At 52.3% G+C, this 26,064-nt stretch overlaps 6 protein-coding genes across 6 annotated transcripts; 3 read left to right on the top strand and 3 right to left on the bottom strand.

Moving 5' to 3' along the window:
• Positions 1 to 2,311: 2,311 nt before the first annotated feature.
• Positions 2,312 to 3,620, bottom strand: COL26b_001436 (uncharacterized protein; the record flags this gene model as incomplete). The annotated part of the gene is made up of 2 exons (XM_053174386.1): positions 2,312 to 3,476; positions 3,532 to 3,620. 2 exons carry the CDS (start codon positions 3,618 to 3,620, stop codon positions 2,312 to 2,314), a joined length of 1,254 nt encoding a protein of 417 aa, XP_053041696.1.
• A 7,467-nt stretch (positions 3,621 to 11,087) lies between these two features.
• COL26b_001435 (uncharacterized protein) lies at positions 11,088 to 12,338 on the top strand (the record flags this gene model as incomplete). The annotated part of the gene is made up of 1 exon (XM_053174385.1): positions 11,088 to 12,338. The coding sequence occupies one exon, from the start codon at positions 11,088 to 11,090 to the stop codon at positions 12,336 to 12,338; it is 1,251 nt and encodes a 416-aa protein (XP_053041695.1).
• A 3,310-nt stretch (positions 12,339 to 15,648) lies between these two features.
• On the bottom strand, positions 15,649 to 16,853 carry COL26b_001434 (uncharacterized protein; the record flags this gene model as incomplete). Its single annotated transcript, XM_053174384.1, has 3 exons — positions 15,649 to 16,120; positions 16,183 to 16,521; positions 16,582 to 16,853. The coding sequence occupies 3 exons, from the start codon at positions 16,851 to 16,853 to the stop codon at positions 15,649 to 15,651; spliced, it is 1,083 nt and encodes a 360-aa protein (XP_053041694.1).
• A 2,831-nt stretch (positions 16,854 to 19,684) lies between these two features.
• On the top strand, positions 19,685 to 20,740 carry COL26b_001433 (uncharacterized protein; the record flags this gene model as incomplete). The annotated part of the gene is made up of 2 exons (XM_053174383.1): positions 19,685 to 19,895; positions 19,983 to 20,740. The coding sequence occupies 2 exons, from the start codon at positions 19,685 to 19,687 to the stop codon at positions 20,738 to 20,740; spliced, it is 969 nt and encodes a 322-aa protein (XP_053041693.1).
• Positions 20,741 to 21,318: 578 nt separating this feature from the next.
• COL26b_001432 (uncharacterized protein) lies at positions 21,319 to 23,525 on the bottom strand (the record flags this gene model as incomplete). The annotated part of the gene is made up of 2 exons (XM_053174382.1): positions 21,319 to 23,255; positions 23,315 to 23,525. 2 exons carry the CDS (start codon positions 23,523 to 23,525, stop codon positions 21,319 to 21,321), a joined length of 2,148 nt encoding a protein of 715 aa, XP_053041692.1.
• Positions 23,526 to 24,107: 582 nt separating this feature from the next.
• Positions 24,108 to 25,373, top strand: AIM24 (Altered inheritance of mitochondria protein 24, mitochondrial; the record flags this gene model as incomplete). The annotated part of the gene is made up of 3 exons (XM_053174381.1): positions 24,108 to 24,294; positions 24,353 to 24,471; positions 24,525 to 25,373. 3 exons carry the CDS (start codon positions 24,108 to 24,110, stop codon positions 25,371 to 25,373), a joined length of 1,155 nt encoding a protein of 384 aa, XP_053041691.1.
• Between the last annotated feature and the right edge of the window lie 691 nt (positions 25,374 to 26,064).

Below are 26,064 nucleotides of genomic sequence, written 5' to 3'. Positions count from 1 at the left end.
GGATAGTGTACCCGCGTAAGGCTATTTCTCGAGTTACCGCAAAAGCCCGGTCGACATTCTCAGGCTTGAGAGCTTCGATAACTGCGAGTCGATTATTGTAGGCTATGTCGCATACGGAAGTGTCTCGGCTGATTGAGAAATGCGCTGTGCTGTACATGACTGCATTGTGAAGGTATGGCTGATCGACCATGAGTGCCGGATGGCGACCTCGAGCTGCCTCAACGTTAGTTTATCAATATCTTATTCATACCTCAAGCTATTTGACTTGCCATTCACAGTTCCAGTCAGCATGATCATTTTTGGTTTCTTTCTATGCAAGTGAGTTAACTGGAATATCATCAGCATCGTTATAGTAACGTGAGTGGGAATCATTAGTCTCACCTTCAACAGAAGAGCTGCGACAATGTCCCCATTTGTCACCTGCAACTTTGCGCCATGAGTCGAAGCGATTTTTGCTTGATGCTTCTCTCGTAAGTTGGCAATCAAAGCCTCAGGGAAAACCAAGAGTCGTCGGGTTTCGGATGGTTGCAAGATGAGTTCCGGAACAAAACCCAGTAAGATCCCAGCTCTCTCTTTGGCAGTTGTAACTCTGTAAGTTGCCTTTCTCTGCAGTTCTTTCTCACTTAGGTCTTTTGGACCGTCGAGAGCCCCGCGTTCAAGTTGCAGGAACTGAGCTGGCTTTTCCCCACGTGCTACTTGCAGCCACGCTCTCACAAAGCTAGAGAACCCCAGCTGGTCCACAATCGCATGTGGAATGTTCGTACATACAACAGTCGCATCTTCATACTGGGTCAGATGCACAAGAAACGTTGCGGTATCTGGCTTATCCTCATAGCGTGCTCTTGGCCAGGTTGTAGGGGTCCATTCTTTCTCTAAATCAACGATTGACTTCCCCCATGTGACCCCTTGGCTAGCTGATATGTTTGATGCGGGTAGAAGTTGGCTTGCGGCCAGAGTTGTTTGAACGCGGCGGCTCGACCATCCGAAAAGTGGGCCATCGTGAGAAGGTGTTGGGAGATGACAAACCAGAACTCCCTGCTTTCCATCTGACTGAATCTTGGAACCGAGAACGGGGAGGTGGTTTCGTATCAAGTTGTCGAGAGAAGTCCGCAAGATATCCTCTCGAATCGGATGCCGGAGGACGAAGAATACGATGTTGCGGATGTAGTCGATGGGCTTCCATCGGTCCTTTGGGTCCAATTGAAGGATTTGTCCCCTTACTGTGCTAGATTCGTCTGGCTTCATGGCGATATTCTGCTTTCAGCGGCTAACTACTGAGACATACGAATGAGAAAGACTTCAGATGATGTACAAAATGAAAGGCTTGCTGGTGGTGTACGGTTCTCACTCTTTCGTGTCTATTCGAACTTGAATCAAGTAGCAAAGTGTTTCGGTAATTTTCCTGGTTATCATAAACAACAACACGATGCTTAACAGGCATTCATCAAAGTACAAGCAGAATTTTCCATGGTGTTGCGTAAACCTCAACAAATGGGTTGTGGCTGGGCTCAAAAGGTAAGATAGATATTGAAAGCGTTTCAAGGAATCGCAAAGTTTGCTGTTAGATTATATGCTCATTGTTATTATATTTCAGCGTTGCATTTACATTATCCCATCGGCTGGAATGCCAACGCCAAGTACTTCGAAAGAAACACGTGTAAACCAATAGCGAAGGACGGAATAGCGTCCCTTGCATCCCGTGTGTAACATTTGGCTGGCGCCACATTGCTACCAATTAACCGAGTCCCTTGCACTTATAACGCGTTCCGGAGGGATGTTCACGGGGCTACCTCAAATGCGGAAATTGTGTTCGTATTCTTGCCAGCAGCCCGGTGGGATGGCAGGCATCTGCCAAGTATCCAGGGCGCAAAGGCCTTCTTGGCGTGAACGACTCTCAGGCACTGAGATTAAGTTTGTGGAGAACGTCACAGTCTCGCCGAATCGGATGACGAGGGAATTCAGTCAACCCTCATCAAAAACGCTGAGCAGAATGATGTGGGATGCATGCGGGTTTGAGGGACCCGAGAAAGTGGTGATTGCCAAGTCTGCAGTTGTTCTCTGGTGTCCATCCTTCTCCTTTAGTAGTACATCTGACTCTGCATAACGCTTGCCAAATAGTCTGTCTGAGAAAGCCGATAGTTGTCCTGCTCGAGAAACGAATTCGACGAAGGGTCGCTGTTGGCGTTGAGGACCAAGTTACTTCCGTAGCTCCCAGTCCCGTTTGCGACATCTCCAGTCCACGTGGGCCAATTTGGCGCGTCAGAAACTTGTTTACCCTGTTAGCAACTCTTTTCTACGAAGACACGGCAGCTCAATATAGGAAGTCCTGCCAAGTAACCGTACCTCCGTGATGATTGGGGTCAAGTTCCGAGACGAATGACGCCCAAGCTCCGCTCATGAGCTTGGAGGCTGTCGCGAATTGTGTTTGGTTGGACGTGGTGGCGTCCAAATTTGCGAAAATGAAGTTGACATCCATGGAGTGATGCGAACCTAAACGGGCCGTGGTGCTAGGAGGTAAGAGATTGACCCTAGCTGAGTATGCCTTTTGTCCAGCAGTAGCCCAGGCCTTCAAAGTCATTCGTCGTGATGTTGTTTCGACAATATCAGTGTGAAACATGACCCCTCGCTTCCACTGAGCGCCGTACAATTGAACATCTTCCGTTGAGGGAGTATACCCTGCGGGGAGTCCGGTGGTATTACTGGGGTACAAGGCCTCGATCTTGGACACAGTGGTCTCGTCTGGGCCGCCAGCCGCAACAAATGCTTTGAAGTCGTCGTCGGTGTCAATGGGTCCACCAAACATGAAGACAGTTGCCTCATCTGTTGTCGTCGAGTACATAATTGGTACACGAACGAAGTGGCCCTTGTCAAGAGATGCGGTCGGCCCATCCTGGAGGAAATCACCATCGACTTGCGTAAGCCATGGTCCAAGGCCGGTACCTGAGAATACAGGTGTGTTGCTGACATTCAGAGCGGCGGACAAGGACTCGACAGGTAAACTGCGGAGGCACTCGAGCGGGCTGGTCTTGTCGGCGCAGCCCGTTGTTTCCGTGATGTTTCGGTAGAGATCCTCGGTGTACGCAACGGGATCCTTTACGTTGTATGGCCACTTCTCTGCCATACCGCCACTTTGCATGATTGCTCCGCGAAACAGACCGTCGTCCCTGCCACCGTACGCAATCAGATGCTTACCGACGGATAGGCCTCCCGCACTCTGACCAAAGATTGTGACCTTGCGTGGATCTCCGCCGAAAGCGGCGATATTCTCTTGGATCCAGCTCAAAGCCAACCTTTGGTCACGGAGGCCATTATTCGCAGAACCATTGGCTGTCAACTCATTGGATCCCCAGAGAAACCCAAAGGCTGAGAGTCGATAGTTGATGGAGACGACAATCAAAGGTTTCTGAGCGGCGCTGGCTTGTCGTACAAAGTTCGTTAAGTTGGTTTCCCTGGATGAACCGGCATAGAGGCCGCCCCTAGAGTAGGTACCGTGTCAGTCTCAGTACGCAACATTGGGGCATAGAAACAAACCCGTGGATCCAGACTGCGACAGGAAGAGCTTCTGTTCCGTTGTAGTCGCTCGGCCGGATGACGTTCAGCGACAGGCAGTCTTCAGACATTGGGTAGCTGGGAGGGGCCTTGAGTTGGCACGGTCAGCTTTCAATTCATGTTGTTCACATGGCTAGCTCTCACAGTGTATTGCATGCAGATATCAGCATACTCGACTGCTGACCGGGGCGTCTGCCACGATGTGTTCAGACTTTTTGGTGCTTTGAAACGGCGATCTCCAATTGGAGGTTGAGCGTATGGCATTCCGAGGAAGACATCTTGTTCGTAGTTGTCCAGGTGAAGACCTTCGTAAGTCCCGTTCAGTACAGTGACAACAGGTCCTGCGTTTACCCGTTGAATCACGAGCAGGAAAACACTGCTTAACAACACCAGTGAAACCATATTCAATCACGAAAACCGACAGATGGGAATCTGATAGGAAACAGAGAGAGGATCTCATTTTCGCGGCTACAGCAGTTCTTTTGTTTACATTCGGTTGTGATCTTCCGAATACTACATGATGTACCAACTAGCCGACTGTTATGGCAGATAGCCGACGATAAGGCCCGGGAACGTGGCGATAAGAGGCAGATTGCCGCGATATGCCGAGTTGACAGTCAATCATCGCCCGTCGTGATTTTATCCTGCGCAACAACCGTCACCAAAAAGAATCGAAGTTGGCATACAATTGATTGACCTCGAGTATGGAGGTAGGCTGTTTCAAAGCGGTCGAAAGACTACACCGTAGAATCTTTTTCAAGTCGGAATCCGCACCCCCCTGTAACCCCCTTGCACACCTATCTCATTGGACATAGACCCTGTCTCCCCAGGGCCTTAATTAAGCTAGTAGGGGGAAAGTACACACAGTATCAGGGCCTGTGACGAATCAGACCCCCTACTTCAGCGGATTCCGACTTGAAAGAGACTTTACGGTATGATGGATATCAAGAGCTGTGGTCAACCTTGGAGAACCCCTTTCGTGCTAGTCCTCACAGAGACGTGACCAACTTCCGAGGGCCGAGTAGTACCGATGGCTTCCGAGTGTGCTCTTTTACCGATGGCTTCCGAGTGTGCTCTTCGTATCGCCTTCGTATACCTTTCGCCCCTGTTGATAACAACTAGACTTTGCAAATAACGTAGGGTAGACCTCGAAGATTATCGTAAGACTTTACCGCTGAGACTATGACTCTTTGAAACTGATGGCTCTACGTAACCGGGTATATGCCATGGACACCTACAGACTTCACGGAAGCCCCTTTCCCTGCAAGTCTATCAACTCATCTATCGGATAATTCCGGTGGGCGCCGATAGTCTGAGACGCTATTACTTGATCGCAATGTGAAGTAACTTTCCATTGACTGAGTACCGCTGAACCTTATGACTAGATTGCAGGAGGTAGTTGTCGACAAGCAAAGCTGACTTGCGGACCCCCGATCGTGTTCTTCGCTTTCGCGTCTACTAGTTAGATCGTACCTGCAACCCACCTAGGTAAGTATGTTCGTCTAATTGAAGACTCATCCCAGAGCCATGGCCTTGAGATTTTGCCAAGGAATCGAAGACTGTCGCATATCCCACCTCAGTTGACGGACCACGTGCACCACCCACCTCCTCTCTTCGACTTCAGTGTGGCGGAAACTCGGCCGGGAACATGGCGCAAAAAGACCAGGGAATAATTTTCCGCCAGCCATGGTCACCTTCACGCCTGTGTGTCCCGTCGTCCTGGCCTTTCCCATCGGCCCAAACCCAATAGACTTTGTGGCAGAAACGCAGCCGAGAACCACACAAATGGCCATCCATGTAACAATACACGACTCACGAGTCGTGGGCTACTGGTCTGCGACACTCATGACCCCCTTTTTGCATAATTTCGCCTCGTGTCATGGTAGTCCAGATTGCTGTGCAAAGTTTAAATCCTTAACAGTCGCATAATTCGTACACCGACACCGAGCTGACGCCTAGTAAGCCTTGTCCAGGGTTTAAGGGAACAGAAAGATATTACCGTTAGACCGTCCTTTCCTTGCGCGCCCTAACTCTCTTTCCCCCCGGTGCCAAGTATTCAGGTCCCATTTTTGGAGGGGACAGTTACACCTAGAGGTTTTTGATTGATCAAAATCGGAAATTTAGCGCCATGGATCGCGAACCAGACGCCTATTCCGTGGCTAGAGCCTCAACTGTGAGAAGGCGTAGCATTGTCACCATAACCGACCGGCAGACGCTCTCCATAGACTTGAGCCTCACCTCTACAGACACGTTTCCATCCGTATTCGCGGACGAAAAGACCAGAAGTCCTAGCCTCGTTCAAGAGAAATCAATCAACATGAGCACAGAAACCATTCAAGAGAATCAAGAGAACGAGAAGAGAGATGAACCGTCAGCTCTGGTTGTACCGTCATCGCCTAAGTACTTGTCTGGATACAGATTGTTCCTGGTGATGACCTGCGTGACACTTGTCTGCTGGCTCATGTTCCTCGACAGCTCGATTATTGTCACTGTAAGCCAAAGCTGCCTGGGAATGCTGCCAGAGATCTTTGGGGCTGATACTGTCATAGGCAATTCCAGCGATTACCGACGAATTCCACTCCCTTGGCGATATTGGCTGGTATGGAAGTGCGTATCACCTCGCAAACGCAACATTTCAGCCCCTTACGGGAAAGATATATCGCTATTTTAGCTCTAAAGTAAGAGAAGCGAATACACATAGTAGTTCCTTGCTGATAGTCGTAGTGGTCGTTTTTCACGTTCTTGGTGGTCTTCGAACTCGGCTCGCTGATTTGCGGCGCCGCGACGTCTTCAATGATCTTGATTGTCGGTAGAGTCATTGCAGGAATGGGCAGCGCTGGTATCATGAGTGGAGGACTTACAATCATTGCGGGATCCGTACCTTTGGAAAAGAGACCAGGTTGGTTTGATCTGACCTCTTATTCATCTTGTCACATGCTAACAACCAGGCAACAGCTCTTACTGGATTGCTGATTGGCCGTAGGTCTTCGCAACTATTGCGTAACGGTCTAAGCTAACAACATGTAAAGTCGCAAACAGTGGAAGTGTCTTCGGTCCAGTTCTAGGAGGCGTGATAACGCAGTACAGCACGTGGAGATGGGGTGAGTAACTTTACACCTGCTGAAGGTTCCCGAAGAAGACGTCAGCTCTAACATCAGATGATGGCGTGCAGCTTTCTACATCAACCTTCCTATCGGCGGTTTAGTCTTGCCTCTCCTCGTTTGGACAGATATTCCCGATCAAGTGCCGAAACCAAGTCCGATGGCTGTGATTCCGAAGCTACATCAATACCTCGACTTTCTTGGATTTGTTCTTTGCGCTGGAGCTGCTGTCTTGCTGCTTCTGGCTTTGGAGATTGGCGGAAACGAGGAGTTCAGTAGCCCAACGGTCATTGGGATGTTCTGCGGTTCTGCAGTATCTTTCGTCGCGTTCTTGACTTGGAATTATCGAAAGGGTGATGATGCACTTATCCCCAGATCAATGGCAGGAAAGCGGCCGGTGTGGTGCGCCGCTTCAACCAACTTCACGATGGTCGGTTCTGCGATGATTCAGATCTATCTCCTTCCGCTCTACTTCCAAGCCGTTCAGGGCTCAACGCCTTCCCAGAGCGGAGTCAATGTTTTACCGAGTATTCTGTCGCAACTCGTAGCTGCCTTTGGTGGAGGTATACTAGGTCAGTTGCGATTCAAACTCAGACTTTGGCAAAAAGTTTGCTGACATTCTTATTAGTGGGCAAGCTCGGATATTACCTTCCATGGGCTATCGGAGGCACCGCAGTAACAATCGTTGCCAGTGGGCTCTTCACAACATTGACACCAACTACACCGATTGCGCAATGGGTAGGGTTCCAGATTCTTACCGGAGCTGGTCGTGGTGTCGTGTTGCAAATTGTAGGTTGCAATGTTTCAGCTGAGCATATTAGAAAGGCAACTGACAACTGGGTTCTCTAGCCAAGCATCGCCATACAAGCCAATTTGCCTCCGGAGCAGATTGCCCAAGGAATGTCTTTCGTAACATTCTCTCAATTCATGGGTTCGGCCATCGCCTTGGCATTGGGCAACGCCATCTTCGTTGGCGCTCTGAAAGCAGACCTTCCCGTGTTCGCCCCGGACGTCGACCCTGACTTGGTAATTGGAGCCGGCGCAACTGGGTTCCGCAAAGTTGTTGCCCAAGTTGCACTGCCAGGCGTATTGATGGCCTACGTATCCAGCATCGACAAGGAATTTTTCCTGTCGCTAGGACTCGCGATCGCGTCATTCTGTTTTGCATGGGGGATGGGATGGAAGGATCTTAGACCCAATAAGAAACCTACGAAACCTGACTCGAGCTCATCATAAAAGAAGAGCTTTAGGTTTTTCGACCGATTGAGAATAATTACTGTTAGCGAGATAGCCATACCTTAGTCATACTATTACTGAACAACCTCGGTGCAAAGGTTCCATCTAAAGCAGGTAATCACCGATAGCTCACCGAGCGAACGAGCGAAGTCCATACATGTTACCTAAGATCCGAACAGCAATCACGATGGTTGAATGTCCAGTATTTAGAGTTGACTCCGAATCCTGGATTCCGGATTCAGCGGTTGAAAGTGGACCTTCACTGCTAAGCGAGGCATCAGGAGTGATGGTCGGATGGTGGAGGAGGGCAACCGTGCGTTGGGCAGTGTACGCGTTGCGATGTGGCTTTAGCTACAGACTCGTCCAAAGAAGGAATTGTGCACGAAGGAACTGATTCCAAGACACATGACGCGTCAACAACTCACAACTCAAGTTGTCGACAACTAGGCGAGCCACACTTCAAGAACTGCTCAACTGCGAAGACTGACTCTTTCTCGTGGCACATGAAATTCTATCATGCGCCGGAAAGTGGGTGGCTACCGACGGCATGGCGCGGGGAGAAAAGCAGGCCGCTGGGGAATCTCAACAGGCGATGATGGGCTCAGAATTGCCTACCTCGCTCCAGTTAGGCATGTGCCTATGGTCACGCAACGTGGCACCCACGTAGTACACTGTACACAGAGATTGGAACGTCCCAACAGAACAGTTGACGCGTTTCAGCCCTCTGATCTGCCAAAGCTACTGTACAACCAGCCCCTAGCTGTCGAACGGTTGCCAGCTTCTCCAAACCCCCAAATCGTTCGTTCTCGGAGCGGCCGGACGCTGGAATCACCGGGGTCCATTCCTCCGAGGCGATCCACTGTTCGTCTTCGGCGATGCCTTTGATCTACGAGCGACGGCCGTTAGACTTTGAGCTCTTGCAAATCCGGAAAGCTTGACAAAGACTTTGCTTTCCTCTCGGAAAAGCGGCCAGTCGATTCTGCTGCCCATCCTCATCTCAGTCTTTTCAGGTATATGTGTACGGCTGCCAAGACCGAACATAAGCACTCGGCAGAGGCTGAGCACCGCCATCACCTTGATGGAGTCATGTGGCTTTTCTGCCCGTCGTCTGTTTACCTGAATAGCGGTTCGTTCACCAAGTCAGGTCCAGCCCGACAGCCTCCCCGCGAGGCATGCTGAAACTGATCTGAGAGATAACCCGCCCGCGGGGAGCCAAGAAGGCAGTACTCATGCGCTTTGACCGTCTCGACAGGTGTTCAGGGTCTCATCGACCCGCTCTTGACTCAAGAAGGCAACAGTGCGCCCGCAAAATAAATGGAAAGCGTTGGAACGTGCGTCCCAAGAGGCGAAAACGAGTATTGTGGGATAGAGTTCGCGCGATCTACGAGTTCATCTTGTCGTCCCGCAGCTTCGGAGTTGTCTTTTGTCCAGAGATGGAATTCGCCGAAGATTGTTTGGGCCTCCCACTGGCTTGTTACCCCCCAGTTCGGCAAAGCCTGGCGCCTAGTGTACGAATAGTGAGAGGCAACACAGAGCCGACGAAGGATGGATGGATGGGCACTTTTCCGTCTGGGTGATGTTAGCCCGCGCCATGAGCAAGTTACTATCAAGGTTTTCATTTTCCGCTGGTTCCCCCTCGTTTTTGCCAAGCGGCGCCGTCTTGGTGTTTCTTGATTCAATCTATTTACTTACTTCGCCAAGAGCTCCAGCCTTGCTCCAGACAATTGTTCTAGCGCGAGAGGCTCAGACACAGCCCCCAAGAAAAGAGGATTCACGTGCCGTTGCCGCCGATCGAGACGGCGGCGGCGGGGGAAACCCGCGGCGGCGGGTGCTAGTGCCCGTCGAGCACGTTCGGCGGCACGCCGGATGGCTCCAGCAGTCAGTGCCATCCTTGAAGAGTTGACATATATGTCACAGTTGGCCGAATAGGAACTCTAAATTTATTCGCGCAAATTGATTCAAAAGACTGTGTGGCAGGACCACTATGTCGAGTCGTGGAGCTCAAACCTGCCAAGACTCTACGACTCTTTCCAGTTTACCTTTTTGGACATCCTCTGTATGACCGCATCGTTGGGCAGCCATTGAGCCCTCTTATTGTTTCTAAACTAGACACTATCAAATGTCTTGGCCTTCGTCGTCAATAGATCCCCCCACCTGAGGCTTTGGTCTTGGCAGTCGTTTTCTGGGCATAGTAGTTGTTTTTAGAAGATTCACGAAGCTGTCACGATGCACGTCTGACTGACTGGAAATGTCTTGGGAACAGAACTGACGAACCACGGTCTTGAGTACTTGTCCGAGGTCCGTGTGCGCCGCTCTTCACGGAACGTTGGAATTGCCTTTCTCGCAAAACGAGATAATTCGTCAGCCCCATCACGGAAGCCATGGATGGCTTTCTCACGATTGTTGCAGTGGACCCTAATTGAAAGAAGGTTTGGGGGGACATAACGATGTTGCATAGCCTAGGAGTTATTGAGAAAGGTGCACAGCGGCTAAACGGAGCGGTTCCGCCCTGCAGGAAAGCCCCGTCACCAGCCCAATGGTTGCCTTATTTCCAGAGCGGTGGTAAAGGCAATGTGTGCCAAGTCGGATCGGCATCTTGACATGCAAATGGGCGCTGAGTCGACATATCATACGTGAGTGGTTTCCTGGAAACCTTAAAATAAGAAATCGACAATGCGCATGATTGCTTGACCGAAAAGGGAAGAGCAGGTTCTACCGAGACATCTCATCTAGATCTGACAAGGCCCCCCGCCCCCGCGCAAGAACCCCGACATGAGTCGAACGCGCGGATGTCCTTGGCGTGGCTAGGGCGCATCTTGGCAAGGTTGACTATTTTTGAAGCCTCTGGTCTTCGCGGCTAAGAAAGAAGTAGATATAAGCTTCGTTGGTTGTCACTTAGTATCCTTTTGACATCATTCGTCTCTTCTCATTTGTCGTGCAGGTACATGAACCTTTGCCGCCAACATGCTGTTCTCACAAAGAAGTGCCTGCGATCGTTGCCGAGCTCTTAAGAGCCGGTGCTCCAGAGAGTCTGGAGCTGCCAAGTGCGAGAGATGTCAACGCCTCCAGATTGACTGCTTCTACAGCCCGCCGAGACGGATGGGCAGACCAGCGAAGAAGAGATTGGGCCAGGAAAACACCAGCGCAGCAGTACCACCACCACAACCACAACCTTCATCCGGTTACCGGCGCTCTTCAACAATGTCCAGCGCAACTATTCAGTCGAGCCAATCCGAACTGGTTCAAACACCAAACAACGACACGAACGAGTTTCAATATGGGTTGGGTATCATTCAGAGTCATCCTGCAGAGGATGCACCTTGGGCAGAGACTTTCGAAGACCCGTTGCTTGGCCTCTTGCAAAATAACGACCCGAAGATGGTGGCAACGGAGTGGATGGACCACGATTCGTTGGGTTTCTTGGATCATCAGGACAGCACAATGATTTCAGACCACGGACTTCCACTGACTCCTCCAACCACCATCGGATCCCTCCCGAATGGCTCGGAAGACGCATGGATGCCCAGTTGCGAGCAACCAAGCGATTTTGGACATCCGGAGTCGTTCGCATGCGACACCCTCCCGTCATCACCGGAACATGAGCCGAAGTCCACGGAGCCCGCGACTCAGCGCCTGCTGGAGCTTCAGTCTCACTTGTTCGCCCGCCACATGGCAAAGGCACAAAATATGGACAGCCTGCCTGCTCTCATCAACACCACAGTCCACTCGACTGAGACCCTCATCGACATCGTGGAGGGCCTCCCGCAGCTCCGACCCAGTGTGGAGGGCCGGCGCTCCGCTTCGCCACTTTCGTCTTGGGGTGCCGGATCTGACCCTGCCGGCTTCAACGCGCCCGCTGCCACGTACGCGGCGCCGGATCCTCAGCTACAACAGAACCCGAGCCACGCAATCACAATTTCTCTTTTCATTACATGCTATCTTGTTCTTTTGGACTCTTACGATGAGCTGCTCTCAGCTCTGCGAGCACGTCTGCAGTGCTCCCGGCAAAGCCAGGGCCCGAGTCCCGCCAGCGACATGGGCCTGGCACAGCCATTCTTCAACAGCACATCAGGGGGAAACCTCAACAAGTTCAACCTTGTCAGCTCTTTCGACTTGGATGTCAACTCTGTTGTCTTCCTCCTGTCACGAATGATGAAGCGGTTACACAAGTCCACGGAGAGCCGCTTCGTGGCCGTTTCGATGGAGAACCCTGCCATCAACCACACGAAGGGACAGAATCAAGGTGGATACCCGGTTAGGCATGGGTCAATTAGCTATGATTTCCAGGATGGGGCCAGCCAGGATACAGATGCATTTTCGGAGCCGTCTCCGGGAGGTTCATTCTCCCCGATGATGATGATGGGGAACTACGCTCTGAGGGAAGTGAGCCAGAGACACCAAAGCGTGATGGAGTCGTTGCGCGTCATTAGATGGCTGGCTGATGAATTATGACATAGCGTGCACCAATAAAAACAGAATTGCTTTTGCGCAAATAACGACGCGAATCTCCTTTGAGCCATCGTGAATTCTCCGCGAGTCGTTTTGATGGGTGTGTCCAAGCTTCCGTGACTCGGCCAAGAATTGAAACCAACTCACCGCATGTACTCTGTATTGCGACTGGATTGTCATCGACGGGGGAAAGGCCCAGTCGTCGTAATACCCTGCCGCAAATCATCCCATGATGAGATGAGAGATTATTTCCACAGGTTACAATAGCCTTGAATGAATCTATTAATAGCACCCACATGAGGACGAATCCAAACATTTGGAACTTCATCCCATCTTGTCGGATGGCTCCGTAACGGTTGGTATGGTCATGCCCACCAAGAACACAGGCTGTAGAGGTCTCAAATCAAGCCTAATTATACCCTTCAAATACTGCTCGGAGATAATCTCGGGTCCTGTGAAATCTGGCAGTATCTGATGTGTTTTGCGAATTGAGTCAACGGCGAAGCAAACCTCCTCGGTGTCCGACTCGTTCTTGGCGGGCGCAGCTCGTCGGCGTCACAGCACTCGTGCGTCACAGACCAGCCGCGACGGCTTGGCACTAGCAAGTGGAAATAGTGCGCCCAGAGTCAGATCAAGATCTTCCAGGCCAACTTACGAGCTGAACTGGGACTTCAGAGTCTGGCTGAATCAAATGGCAGCGGCTAAGATCTGACCAGGGCCTTTTAGATTCACATGTACATTCCGGTGCTAGTGCGTGGGGTTCCGGTGTTTGAACTTTGAGCGGGACAATCTCCGCCTCCGTTATCTTATCTATTCCGCAGCATCGGTAGTCATCGGAACTCAATTCCACGTCTAATCATCTTCGGAATCCAGGATACCAGACATGATGTTGACGGCTTGACCATCTGATTTACTTCAACACGTACAAACTTCGAGGCAACGATGGCCGGAACGAAGGGTAAGACGTTGGCATTTGCGTGTGAGCAGTGCAAGTCAGGCAAACGCAAGGTTAGTACCAGTACCCCACCTCGAAGGGTGCATGGGAGCATGCAGCAGTGGAGATCATGTTGGTTGACATATTGGATATTGGAGTGTGATGGGGTCAAACCGAAGTGCTCGCTATGTTCTAGGCTAGGCAAACCTTGCACGTACGTTGAGCAGCGTCCGAAGAAGTAAGTTGCCTGCAGCCAGACAAACCCCGGGTGCTCTCGGGCGGAGTTAAACCGGACCTATCTAGGAGAAAGTACTGGGACGAAGACTATGTGAAAGGTCTCGAGCAGCAGGTGCAAGCTCTCCTCGCTGTTGTAAGACAGTATGAAAGACAATTTGGTATCTTGCCCTCTTCGGAAACGGCTCCATTGCCACTCGTCAAAGGCCTCATACCGGATGAACATCAGGAATTCGAATCGAACCTTGTCAGTTATCGGCAGCATGAGCACAGCAATGGCCTGGAAGGACCAATATCTCTCGCAGAAACATTGCGGAATCATGAAGAGCTGCCTTCATTTCCAACCCATGAAAGATCTCCAGTGGCTTTAGAAGAGCTGAGTGTCATGATGTGGAGGATGAACCTGGGCGACGGCGCAGTCATCACCCAGGAGGGCGACTCGGCTCTTTCTTATGAGATTGCAGCAGAGTACGCTGTGGAAACCTCCCATATTTCACCCCCTGATGAAATCCTCCGCTACAGTCAAGATTCGAACTTACTATCGAAACTCGCATCAGTCTTCCTCGACAACATCAACCAAGAGCATCAATTTACACCATACACATCACCTTCATTTCTGGATCAATACCCATACCGAAGCGTCGATGAAACCTTCCTCCATACTGCCATACTTGCGACAGGAGCCGCTTTCCTAGCAAGCCGAGACCCGAATATGGCCAAGGTCGGCGAGGACTTTGCGAAGTACGCAGAAAAGCTCGTTTTTGACTGTTGTCGCTATCGACCCACGCTATCAGTTATTCAGGGAATGTGTATCCTATCGTTCAGATCCTTGTCCATTGGAAAAGATCACTTGGGCTGGATGTTCATCTCTATGGCTGGGGGTTTGTGTGTGCACTTGCGACTACATGTTCTTGCGTTGGACGAATGTGCTGGGAGAGCTTTGAAGCCTACGTCGCCAGAGATCAGAACGTTCTGGATGTTCTACTTTGTCGACGTATCTGCAATCACTATTCTCGGGAGGAATTGTGCACTTCCGTGGCGGCGCGTCAACGTGCCTGAGTTCCATACAACGTTGAACGCCGAAACCGCAGACTTGGCAGAGCTCTCATTCGCATGGCAGAGTCAGCTATGGTACACCCACGCTGAAGCCATGGACCAGATGTAAGTGACATGATCGCCGCTAGGCACTATTCTGATAAGTTCGTCATTAGATTCGCCCCATCCTTTGAGAAGCTTGCTATGGCACAACAAATCAGGCTTCTGGTATCGACGCTCGAGCAACTCAACACCTTCTTCCGCTCGAAACCACACCGACTACACATGAACAATGACGCCCCGAAACCAATCGTTTTCTTCCACTTGCAGTATCATATGGCAATCATGATCATCATATCATCGTTCCTGCGATCCTTCACTTCCTCGGACACGCCCGGTATCAACGAAGCCGAATCAAATAGTTCACTACTCGTACTACGATCTATCACAAGCGCAGCGTCAGAGACAATACGTTTGTGTCGGCTGTATCGAGACAGGTACACCTTCACGATGGCACATCCTATCATAGTGCACCATCTTTTGAGCGCGATTCTTGTTCATCTGATGAACGCCACCAGTAGTGATATCAATTTAAGAAGACAGAGCTCGCGTTGGTTACGGACAGGGATGGGACTTATGAATGAACTGCGAGAGACATGGCCAACGCGCGTTAATAAGTGCATCCGTGTGGTGCGCGTGCTGGCTCAAAAATGGGGAGCAGTAGGTGCTCTTCCAATGGCATTCGCAGCTCCTGTTGAGCCATCAGCGCAGGAAAAGGAATCCCCACGACAGGATGTGAGCTTTTCCAGTCGACTCAATAACCCAGCACAGACGAGTGTTGGGGTCTATGATGACCACCATGCCACTCCCTTCAATGGGCATGCATGGCAAGCCGGCGAGATGTCATCTGTATCAGATCTGTTAGGGGCTTTTGGGAGTTTATCTAGTTTGCCAGATCTGGGATGGTTGTACGAGAGTCAAGATTTTGATACAAGCGGAAGTTAGTCTAGAGACTTTTCTACTACATGTACTCGAGCCTGTGAGGCTTGCTTCGACTATTTCCCAAGATCTCTTGCCTTGCCATCCACACTAGTGTGCCCCTCACATGACTTATGCGCCTTCGGGGATGACCAACTCTCCAGTCTTGAGCCAGGCAATCGAGTTCGTCTTGTGCTTCACAAATTCTCCCTCAACCTTTGGCACGTACTCCGGGAAGCTGTCGACCATCTGACTCAGCGTTCCCCACGAAGCCTGGCCATTGATGTCATACGTGGCCGAGTTGTTGAAGCTAGTGGTGTTGAAGCTGTAGTAGAGAATAGGAACCTCCTCAAAGCTCACATTGGCAGCAACATACGCCACTCGGTTCCCGAGGGGGTCAGTGACAAACGAGGCCCCCACAGAGGACGTGAGGGAGTATGCGCCGCTCAGCACGGAGTAGACTGCCACGGTTCCGGTGTTGATCCACTCGTTCTCCCACCAGAGAGAAGTCTCGTCGTCGACGCCGGCGAGGTATGGGAACGGCGCCAGGTGGACATGCTCGCGTTGGACGTACATGTTGAAGGTCATACTAGGGTAGAGGTGTCTGCGAATTGGCATCAGCCAATCGTTCGTATCCGTGGGATGCTTTTAGTTGACGAGACTTACTCTCCGCATTCCAACATCCCCCAGCGACCGTAGTCAGTCTGCACGACCTTAAGACCGTCGGTGGTACCATCACTGAACATGTAGCGCTCGGCTCCGGACGGACGAAGCTTGCGGCGGTGGTGCAATACGTCGCCTTTAGGGCCAAGCAGGGATTGAGACATGTACATGAAGTCACCATCTCTCTCGGCAAAGTTGATGCTCGCGAAGATGCTGGCCTCTTGGACTGCAGCTACGAGGCGGCTCCACTGAGCATCGCCGACGACGATGGCGTTATCGATATACGAAGGCAGGTGATCTCGGGTGAAGTTGTAGTGGCTGCTTGAGGAACCCTTGGGGAATCTGTCGATTGCACCCGTCAGACATGCGGAAGAAGCAAATGCATTTTCGAGAGAATTTTACCCAGGGAACCACAGTTCGGGGAAGACAACGAGGTCTGAGCCGGCGCTCTTAGCGTCGTTAATCAACTTGATACCTGCGTCGACAACCTCGCTAATGTTGAATGTCACGCCAGTAAAGTCGTAATTCGTGAGTGGCAACGGCCAATTGGGCGGAGAAGTGCGAACGAGAGCGACCGTCAGGTTTGCCCGGTCAACCGTGCTGTTGCTGACTGTAGGAGCGGCAGAGATGCCCTGAAAGGCTGCGAGAGCCACGAGAAGGCGCTTCGACAACATCGCGATTGCAGTGGACCGGGTAGTTGAACTGGTGATAGACGGGGGAGCTTCTTTGGCTTAGGTCTATCTTCAAACAATCATGTATAGTATAAGGTAGCCATGGAAGACTTAAATATCTAACGTCTGTTCACACAGAGTCAGTCTCTTCAAAGCTGGTTGTCCCTAGCCGAGTGTCGATGCCGAACATGATCTCGCAGACTCGAGGGCAAGGGACTTGAATCATGGCGAATGTGATCACAATACGTAAGTGCATGCATCTCGGTGTATGGTGAGTGGGCTCATTTCAAAGCTGAGCCTTTTTTTTCTATCATCGTAGTTGTGCTATGCAACAATCTCGTGATGTTGGAGTTGAGGCCGATTTCGATTGTGCTATCTTGATAATGCGGAAGCTGAACTCCCGCACCGATCAAGCCACCGCCACGCTGTGATATGGGTCTCGGCATTTGACCGGGGGGACGGCCGGTGGCCGACATCGTATCGGCCCCACAGTCAGTGTAGTCGGTGATTGAAAAGACCAACCCCAAGACTTTCAATAGGCGAGGATCGGCCCGAATGAGCTTGCTTTTGACGATAGATATATCAAAAATTGCTCATCTTGTGGGTGCTCCCAAGATTCCCCTGCAAAAGATGGCAGGAGCCCGGTGGGATGGATGATGTGATTATCTCACGTCACTGTCGAACAATGTTTTCTACGTCCATATGAAGGTCATGTGCCCCTGAACGTCTATGAGATAAATGCTGTTCAATCTGTCTTGGTGTTCCCACTAAAAGATGATGAACCGAGCATAATAGCGTGGTCAAGACCTCTCTTAATCTTTCCCTTCAAGCACACTCAAGGGATCTCCCGCTGTCCATAACTAGCATAGATAGAAAGATATGCCACATGTTACATATTCATCGAGTCTGTCTCATATCGGCCGTCCACCGGCGGAAGACAAGAGATCGCTTCTGTCCCGAAGTGACACCTGGCGCCATGGACTGAATAGTTCGAGAAACACCGAGGCTCAGAACCTCCAGCATATCCGCCTTTGACACCTCTCCCAGCAGCTTGACAAGCGCCACCAACAGCTTACATAGCGGGTGATATGGACCATATTCCTTAATAGCGACGATTTCCAACTCCAAGAGGAAGTCTTGAACATAAGAGTAGTCGTACTGTGGCCATACCAGATCGTTCCTGAGAAGCCGATGACACAGGCGCCAGAAATTGACAATGAAAATGCGATGTCTTGTACGCTGAGCGTCTATCGATGGAGGGACCATGGCTTGTTTAAGTCGATGCGATGCTGATGGGTTCGTTACTTTTCCCAGGGCCCTTGAATACCCATGATGCTCCGCCCGCAACAGAAGCCGCACCTGACAACGAGCCTGGTCAAGGCCCCTCGAGTTCCTCAATACCTTCAGGCCGCTTTGAGAATGTTTCTTACGCCCGGCACAAAACCTGAACCTTTGATCACGAAAGTTTCTCTCGGCCGTGCAGTAAAAATCACCTATGCGTTCCCAGTTGAGGCCACCATTTCCTTTTGACCGCATCAAGTCGAGAAAGGAGAAGTTCTGAGCTGCTTTTCCGAAGACTGCTTCAATGAAGTGATCAATGCAGTATTGCATCAGTTCCAGTGATCGGTAGGATGCAGGCCTAAGCATTTTGTTTGTGGTTGGATTGGGAAGAATGGTTCTGAGTAGCTGCGTCTCATCCCCTCGCATCATTGGCTGGCCTTTTCGCTTCCTCGTAGGCTGCGATGGCTGCTCTGATCCTGGTGAAGCTGCTCGTCTCCTGTACGTAGTCAGACCCCATCGTTTGAGATGAATCGCGCACGTTTTGGGCCTGCGTGGTATAGTCAGATCGGTCTAGTTCGGCTTGAAACCAATATCTCGTCACATACGTGGCCATGAATCCATACTCACGACGCAGGATCTCAACAAGGTTCTGGCTAGTGTACGCTCTATGCAGCCATATTTCGGTGATCTTTGGTTTCATCTCCTCCCTTTGCGCACGGGAAGGTGACTTGCTGTGAGTAATAGAGCCCGGAACGAAAGACATAGGGTCAATTGTAGGTGAAATATGGAGGGCAGATTTCATATGACAGGCCTGAGTAATATCAAGCCGCAGAAGATGTTTTTGCATTGTCAGCGAACACCTCACGTCCTGCGCCAGGGCTTGGTCGCACACGAACGGGTTACCCCGCCCGTCTTCATGTCCTTGTGAGACCGATAATCACTTGGAACAAGAGCAAATCACATGACACTTACGGTTGAGAACCTTCATTTTGTTTGGCTAGTGTTCAAGCAGTAGTGCGACTCAAACTCCCAGATGTTGGTTGGCTCCTGCTTAGGTAGGTTATGCATGAGCGGTGCATGAGCGGTGCATGAGCGGCATGGCTGATCCCCAGCATCGTACATAACAGGCTAGGCAGGCTTACCATCTATTGGATGTTGAAATGTCCTTGCATATTGTCACGTACTGACGACATGGTAATACAGACATCTCGAAAAGTCACCGCGAACTTGTGCTCTGTCGTCTGCAAGCTACGCTTTACATGAGCTCGTGGATAGAGTGGTCTCAAACTTATAAAACACTGCCTGAAGCCCCCAATAGCTGTCAGGATTCTTCCTTCTTCAGGTCGCTTTCAATCTTACTTTCTATCTTTGAAAGAGTCTGCAGTTCTCTGACTCTTGCGTGCCTTCTCGTTGCCCAATCGATCTTCTCAGAATCTCGATAGCTGAAAGTCTACCTGCCACAACACCTCCATCAACCTGCCTCCCTCTGAAGACCTCGTCTATAAGCACTTCCATCGATACTCGATTCCTACCATTGTTCAATCCTTGCCACAATGGTGTCGAGCAGATTTTCCGATACCACATCCTCTAGTACACTGTCCCACAAGTCTATCAAGACAGAGGTCAGCGCTGTCGCTGGTGTCGTCGTGAAGGAGAGGAGCGATGAGAGCCTAACGATCGGTGTCGTGCGGGAGCAGAGCTTGGATGAGCTGGAGAAAGTATGCGCAGAAGGTCCAAAGCTTCTTGGATTCATCCGACGTAAACGTGTGTATCTTAGCATCACCCTACCCTGCCGACGACTCTACTGACCAGTCATTCAAGCCCCTCCAATGCTCTTCACAACTGCTCAAGGGCTCCAAGACACCCTCGCGGCGATGAAGACCACATCTAAGCAACACATTCTCAATCTTCTGGTTAGCCCTGATGTGGATGAGATTTGGTTCCATGTCCCATCGCACTTCAGCCAGCTCAAAGTTCTTCGTTGCGCGGCGCATGGCAGCAAGGGGAAGCTGTACATCGATGGCTCGTCTACCTACAACAGCGTCCGCCTGGATAAGTGGCAAGCACATCGACACAAACGTCATACCCTCCTGCTAGGCTACGCAAGGGGCGTCCGCATTAGGGTCGCTGAGATTGTCAACATGCCCAACTGGGCAAGATGTCGAAACCAGTTCACCGAGTCGGAACAGGCCGAGCTACGTCAGCACTTCGACGCACTATCCGGTAAGAGTCGCTGGGATGACATCAAAGGGGTCGTCGCAGCAATCGTCGGTCTCGCCGTCGGGACTGTGAAGATCAAGATCGCTGCGAACGCAGCAGTGGGCGGTGTCTATGTCAAGTACGCCTTTGGTTTCCATGCTCTGGAGCTCGACGCGGCCGGTGCAAGAGCTGCCACTATCGTCACCGCAGCAGGGCCGGCCGTTGTCATGGGAGTAACTGCCGCGGCGGCTGTCTATTTCATACCATGGGAGAGTCTTATGGACTGGCTGAGAGGAGCTCTATCCTTTCTTTGGGACAAGGTTTGTGCTGTCTGGGAGCGATTCAAAAGTTGGGCCATGCAGTTGTTTGGGGGTCACACCGGGCCTAGGCCGATGGAGTTTGCCGTGTAGGATGGATGAGAGCATGGCGCATGCGTTGGCATGCTGGATGTTCCTCTGCAATATGCTGCTTTTCTTTCCGCCTTGCATTGTTGAGTCATGAAGTGCTCGTTCATTTGATGGCACGCGAGACGTGCCTCTGGTCTCTTCTCCACGTCCAGCTTGGGACTGATCTCATTGTAATTCATTGTCCATCTTTGCCCGCCATGCTCAGAGAACTCACGCTGCTCCAATCTAAAAGAGAACCATATCAGAGTCGACAAGCGAAATCGTTGAGGACCGATGGGCTGGAAGACCGCGGCAGGGGCCAACAGCCGAGACATCAAGACTTAGGGATTCAGAGAGGATCAAACTCATCGATGACAGGATGCAGCAAAACGGAGTAGTTCTATTATGGTCAAACCAGACCAACCTGAAGCTGTGATTCGAAGCAGTGCTCGCACAAATATGCAACAGTCTAAAAGCAACCTATCTTTCAAGGCCACCGCGGCCTGCATGCTGAAAACTCCAAAAACACCATGCCAATGCCAATGCCAATGCCCCTGTGAAAGCCACCGGCGTTTCAATGCAAGGATGGGATATAAGTCGCTCTAAACAGCGACACCGACCATACCATCATACGCGCGATCAACGGTGCGACCACCCATTCCAGGGATGGTCCTCAGCTGCGCCAGGGACTCAATGTTCCCGCCCTGCTCTTCCGGCATCTCCTCGAGGTAGTCAACCAGGTCCTGTGCCTTCTTGGATCCGAAGCCGTGGAGGCTCTTGATCTGTGCGAGGTCGCGGGAGTTGACAATGTTCAACAAGGACTGCGTCTGCGGGGACGCGGGTCCGCTGGGCTCGGGGAGAGGCAGCCTGGTGGCAGGCTTTGTCGACTTGGCCTTTCGGCTCTTCGACTTGGCGGCGACATCGACGAAGCTCATATCCTCGTCGGCCTCAGCGTGCTGGAACTCGTCGTCGCTGTCGTACGCGACCCGTCTGCGCTTCTTCTCGTGTCTGTCACGCTTGCTAGGTGAGGGCATGCCCACCTCAATAGCGAGGCTGTTACCAATCTTTGACCTCAACTTTTCAATCTTTCCCAACAGCTTCGCCTGTCCTGGGAAGAATGGGAGGGCAAGCTCGTACATCTTGAGCGCCCCCACATCGTCACCGTGTTCCTTCGCTTGTCTGGCAGCCAGCAGATAGCGGAGTCCTTCAGAGCGGCTGTCATCTCGGTCACGCTCCTCGTTCTCAATTCGGCGCTCCAATGCCTCCAGGCGACGCTGCACCGCTTCGTTGATATCGGGGTGGGCAGTTGCCGGCGCAGGCTCGATCTCCTTGTTTTCCCTAGACTTAAGGATCTCGCTAACCTTTTTCTCTACAAGGGCCTCCAACTGCTCTGCAGAGATTGACAGCTTCTGCTGAGCTGGTTGGGCCGAGGAAGCAGGACGAGCCAGCTTCGAGACCTTAGGCGCCGCCTCCTTCTCCACAACGATGGCCGGCTTGCGGATTTGGGTAGTGTTTGCAGTAGGGCGGGTGGGGGCAGCCGGCTTGTTACGATCGGCGAACACGTTGAAGGCCTTTACTGGGCGGGTGACGTCCTCCTTCTTCTCCTTCTCCTTGGCAGCGATCGTACCACTGTGGATATTGTGAACGTTCGCCAGCGGGCGGAGAGGTTGGCGGTGTGCAAGTGTGGAGTTAGCGGAGTTCGTGCGGGGCACCTGCTTGAAGACGACCTCGTTCTCGATCTCGCGGACCTCGATTCGCTTAGCTCTGGAGCTGACGTTCAAACTGCTCAGGGTATCGAGGTGGTAGCTGCGGATGGGTGCGAGGTTGAGAATCATGATGGTGATGCCGTTGTTCTGGCCCAGGCTGAGAATACGAGTCATCTTGGATTCGCGGTAGGGGATTCGCTTATCCCCACGGCCAATGGCATCGATACACTGAGACAGGACGAACAGACTCTTGTTGATGGCAGCAGACTCGATGAGTCTCTCCTTGCCGTTGTCCGTCCGGCGGTTATCCTCTGAGCCAGCCAAATCAATGGCCGATGCGGTGCTCTCGCGGATGGCGTCTCCCGTTGTCTGCGTAACCTTCACTCTCAAAATAGCGTGGCTTCGACTGCTGTGAGCATTGAGCTTCGTGGCGGCGGTGACGCGGTTGTTGTTCGCTTCGATGTAGAGCTTTGAGAAGTCTTGGAGGTCCTCGCATGCCCGTTCGGAAAGACCCACGACCTGCGTCTTGCCATCCTTCTCGCGGAGAGGGAGACCTGAAGCGCTGCGCTTCTCCGGTGGTTCGAACAGGTCAAAGACCTTGTCGTTGTAGATTTCGTAGTAGGACAGGGCAACATCGACCGTCGTGTTGCCTCCCGAGTCCTTGGCGATCTTCTTTCCGCGTCGGTACACTCCGCTCAGCAATCTGGGGATGACGCCTCGGTCGGCCAGCTTCAAGCCGCCGCGCATGGTGTGCGTCTTTCCGGTACCCGTGACACCGTATGCGAAAATGGTGACATCGAGGCCTTGGAAGAGCGCCTTGAGGTGGGGCGCGACTGGTGAAGTTAGTACAAGATGCAACGCGTTGTCTCGAAATTGGCGTGTAATCGCGTACCCTCGGCGGTGAAGAGCTCCTCCTGCGTCGTAGCCTGGTCGTAAACACTTTGGAACGCGAAGGAGAACTCCTCGGTCTCGTTCTTGGGGTTCGGGATCTTGACGAGCGTGGCGTGCTTACCCTCCTCGGAGCTATCAGCCCGGACGATTGTGTCCTTGTCCAGCTCCTTCTCGAGGAGAGGGCGAATGCGGGCGACCACACGAACCGACATCGTGGGCCACAGTCAGTCCAGGATTACTTGGGAGGAGGTAGCAAGCTGCCTGGACACGCAGGTGAGGAACGGAGGAGAGACAGAGACGCAGAGCGAAGCGTGTCGTCGTCGCCGTCGTGTCGGTTTCGAGGGGACGCGCAGGCGGGAAATTGGTTTGATGAGAAAGAGATTTGACGATTTCGAGGTTGCCTAAGGTTTCCAAGTTGGAAGCGTTCAGGCGTGGATTCGACGGATTCAGTGTTGTGCAAGGAATATGCAAAAGTGAGGGTCCGAGACCCTTGTCAACAGGCCCGCGTCATAAGTCGTCGCCGGGGTGATGGCGCTAAGCCGTTTGCGAAGGTGAGCGGTGAAAAGAGACGTACCTGATGCGGTCTTACCTAAGCACTGAGCAGGTGGGCAGGCATGGCCCAGGAGCTTCCCACCTTCCCCAAGAGTCTCGGCCCGGAAGCCAGGTTCTCCCGGCCCCCGCCAGCTCCGCTCCGATTTTTTGCCGTTGCATCTTCAATTCGTGATCGAGCCGCCGGGAGCTGCTGGTCTGGAGCTTCGAGGTCACGATCCAACGACCGACGTCATTACCCCCAAATGTCCGCCATGCGTGCCCAATTGTCCCTGTTGCGGACAGCTCGCGGTGCGCGACCGGGACAGACGCCCTCCTACGTCTGCCGGCAGTGCAGGAGCATCCAAATCAGTGCGGCGCCGACGACTGAAGCTCCAAAGGTTGGCGGGGATGTTTTCGGAGCTCGAGGCACCGCCCTGAGGGACTCGGCCGGTATGCGATTACCCTGAAGGACTATCGTGGGGCTCTATGCTAATATGAACATACGCAGATGCCCGCTTCGAGGTCCTCGGCTCGCCCTATTCCCTCCTCTCCGTCACCCTGTCTGCCTCGCAACAGCTATACACGAGGAGAGGCACTCTCGTTGCCGTCGCGGGCAAGGCTGAGAATGTGAGGGAACATACTACGACGAGCACCACCGATAGTGCTGACCTTCCGTACAGGCCCAATCCACACTCTCGATTCTTTCCCCCTTCACACGAGCCTTCCTCGGCGTTCCTTTCCTCTATCAGCGCATTTCCTCCTCGACGCCTCTCACGGCTCTCATTTCCACAAAGTCGCCAAGCACGACGTTTTCTGTCCTCCACCTCGATGGCACGACCGACTACATGATCACCCAGCGCAATGCGCTCCTCGCATGGACAGGACACACTCTTTCCGTATCTCCCCGCATCGCCCGTGGTCTCTCCGTCGCCCACTGGGGAAACACCCACCTTTCCGGCCGTGGCCTGGCAGCGCTGTCGTCTCCGGGCCAGATCTACGAGCTCAACCTTTCCGAGGGTGAAGAGTTCGTTGCCCACCCGTCCCACGTGGTCGCATATTCAGTTTCTCGGAACCCCCCTCTCCCCTTCCGCCTCAAGTCCAATATTCTGCGCTTCCAGGTCCCAAGCATCACTGGCCTCCTTCCCGAGACCGAGTTCATCAAGAACATGCGAGACACCAGCACCTACAAGACCCTCGCGCGCTGGCTCTTCTCTTTGCGAACAACGCTGCGTCGCACCATCTGGGGCGACCGCCTGTTCCTCCAATTCCGCGGACCTACCACCATCCTGATGTCCAGCAGAGGCGTCAGAGTCGCTGACTCTCTCACCAACAAGGAAGTCAACGAGATCGCGGACGCGCCTGCCGGCGTTGCTGCTGAGGCGGTTGAGCTCACCACGAAGCCCAAAGCCGAGGCCAAGCCGCCCGCGTCAGTTGAGCAGGGCCCCTCGGCCATCCATGTCGCCAACATCAGCCGCGATGGCAAGGTCAACTTTGAGGACGCCAAGGATCTGAAGGAGTTTGTGAGGTAGAATCACTACGAAGCCGGAGTTAAAGAGCAAGGCGTCGCTGCGCCGCAAAGGATTGTTCACAATCACACCACGCAGCCATAAGGCTGACAAATGTACATCTACTGTGTAATACAACAGATCAAACTTGACCACCAGGAGAGACGCGGCTCAATAGCGGGCGCGTGAGACGGGCCTGTGTCCGTCCGGATCAGATATGTCAGCCACGGGTGTGCGGACATAGTTACGGATGCATTTCGACGTGAGATTGGATCTCGGAGATCTCATGTGTCTCGTTCTCCGACTGATAAGGGCCCAATCTCCAGCAAATAAGCCCAGACGCATTGGCGTTCCATCAGAAGAAGCTTGGTTGACGGCGCGCACGTCTATTCCACGTGGTGGCTTCACTATGCACAGAGGCCAAAGTCGCTAGGACTGGTGTCAATATCTACGTACATTCTAATTGTTTAGCGTACCTGAAAACACTTGCTCGATTTCCGAACCGAAAGCCGAGCACACCCTTTGCAACCGTTTGCGCCCAGTGATTGGAAGAGGTTCAACGTGCCATTTCAATTCCAGATGTTCGGGCCTCGCGTTTTCGTCTCAACGCCGAGCCAAAGGGACCGTCCGCGCCCCCCACATCGGAAGCCAGCTCCGGGCCAGGATGTTCCCCCCGGCGTCAGATCTCATCATCTCACAGCCGTCTCGGTCTTTT

Source organism: Colletotrichum chrysophilum, assembly GCF_026319265.1.
Source record: "Colletotrichum chrysophilum strain AFK26 chromosome Unknown scaffold_6, whole genome shotgun sequence".
Lineage (NCBI taxonomy): Eukaryota > Fungi > Ascomycota > Sordariomycetes > Glomerellales > Glomerellaceae > Colletotrichum > Colletotrichum chrysophilum.
Note: the sequence above shows the minus strand (reverse complement) of the source record. Positions and strands in the feature narration are given on the sequence as shown.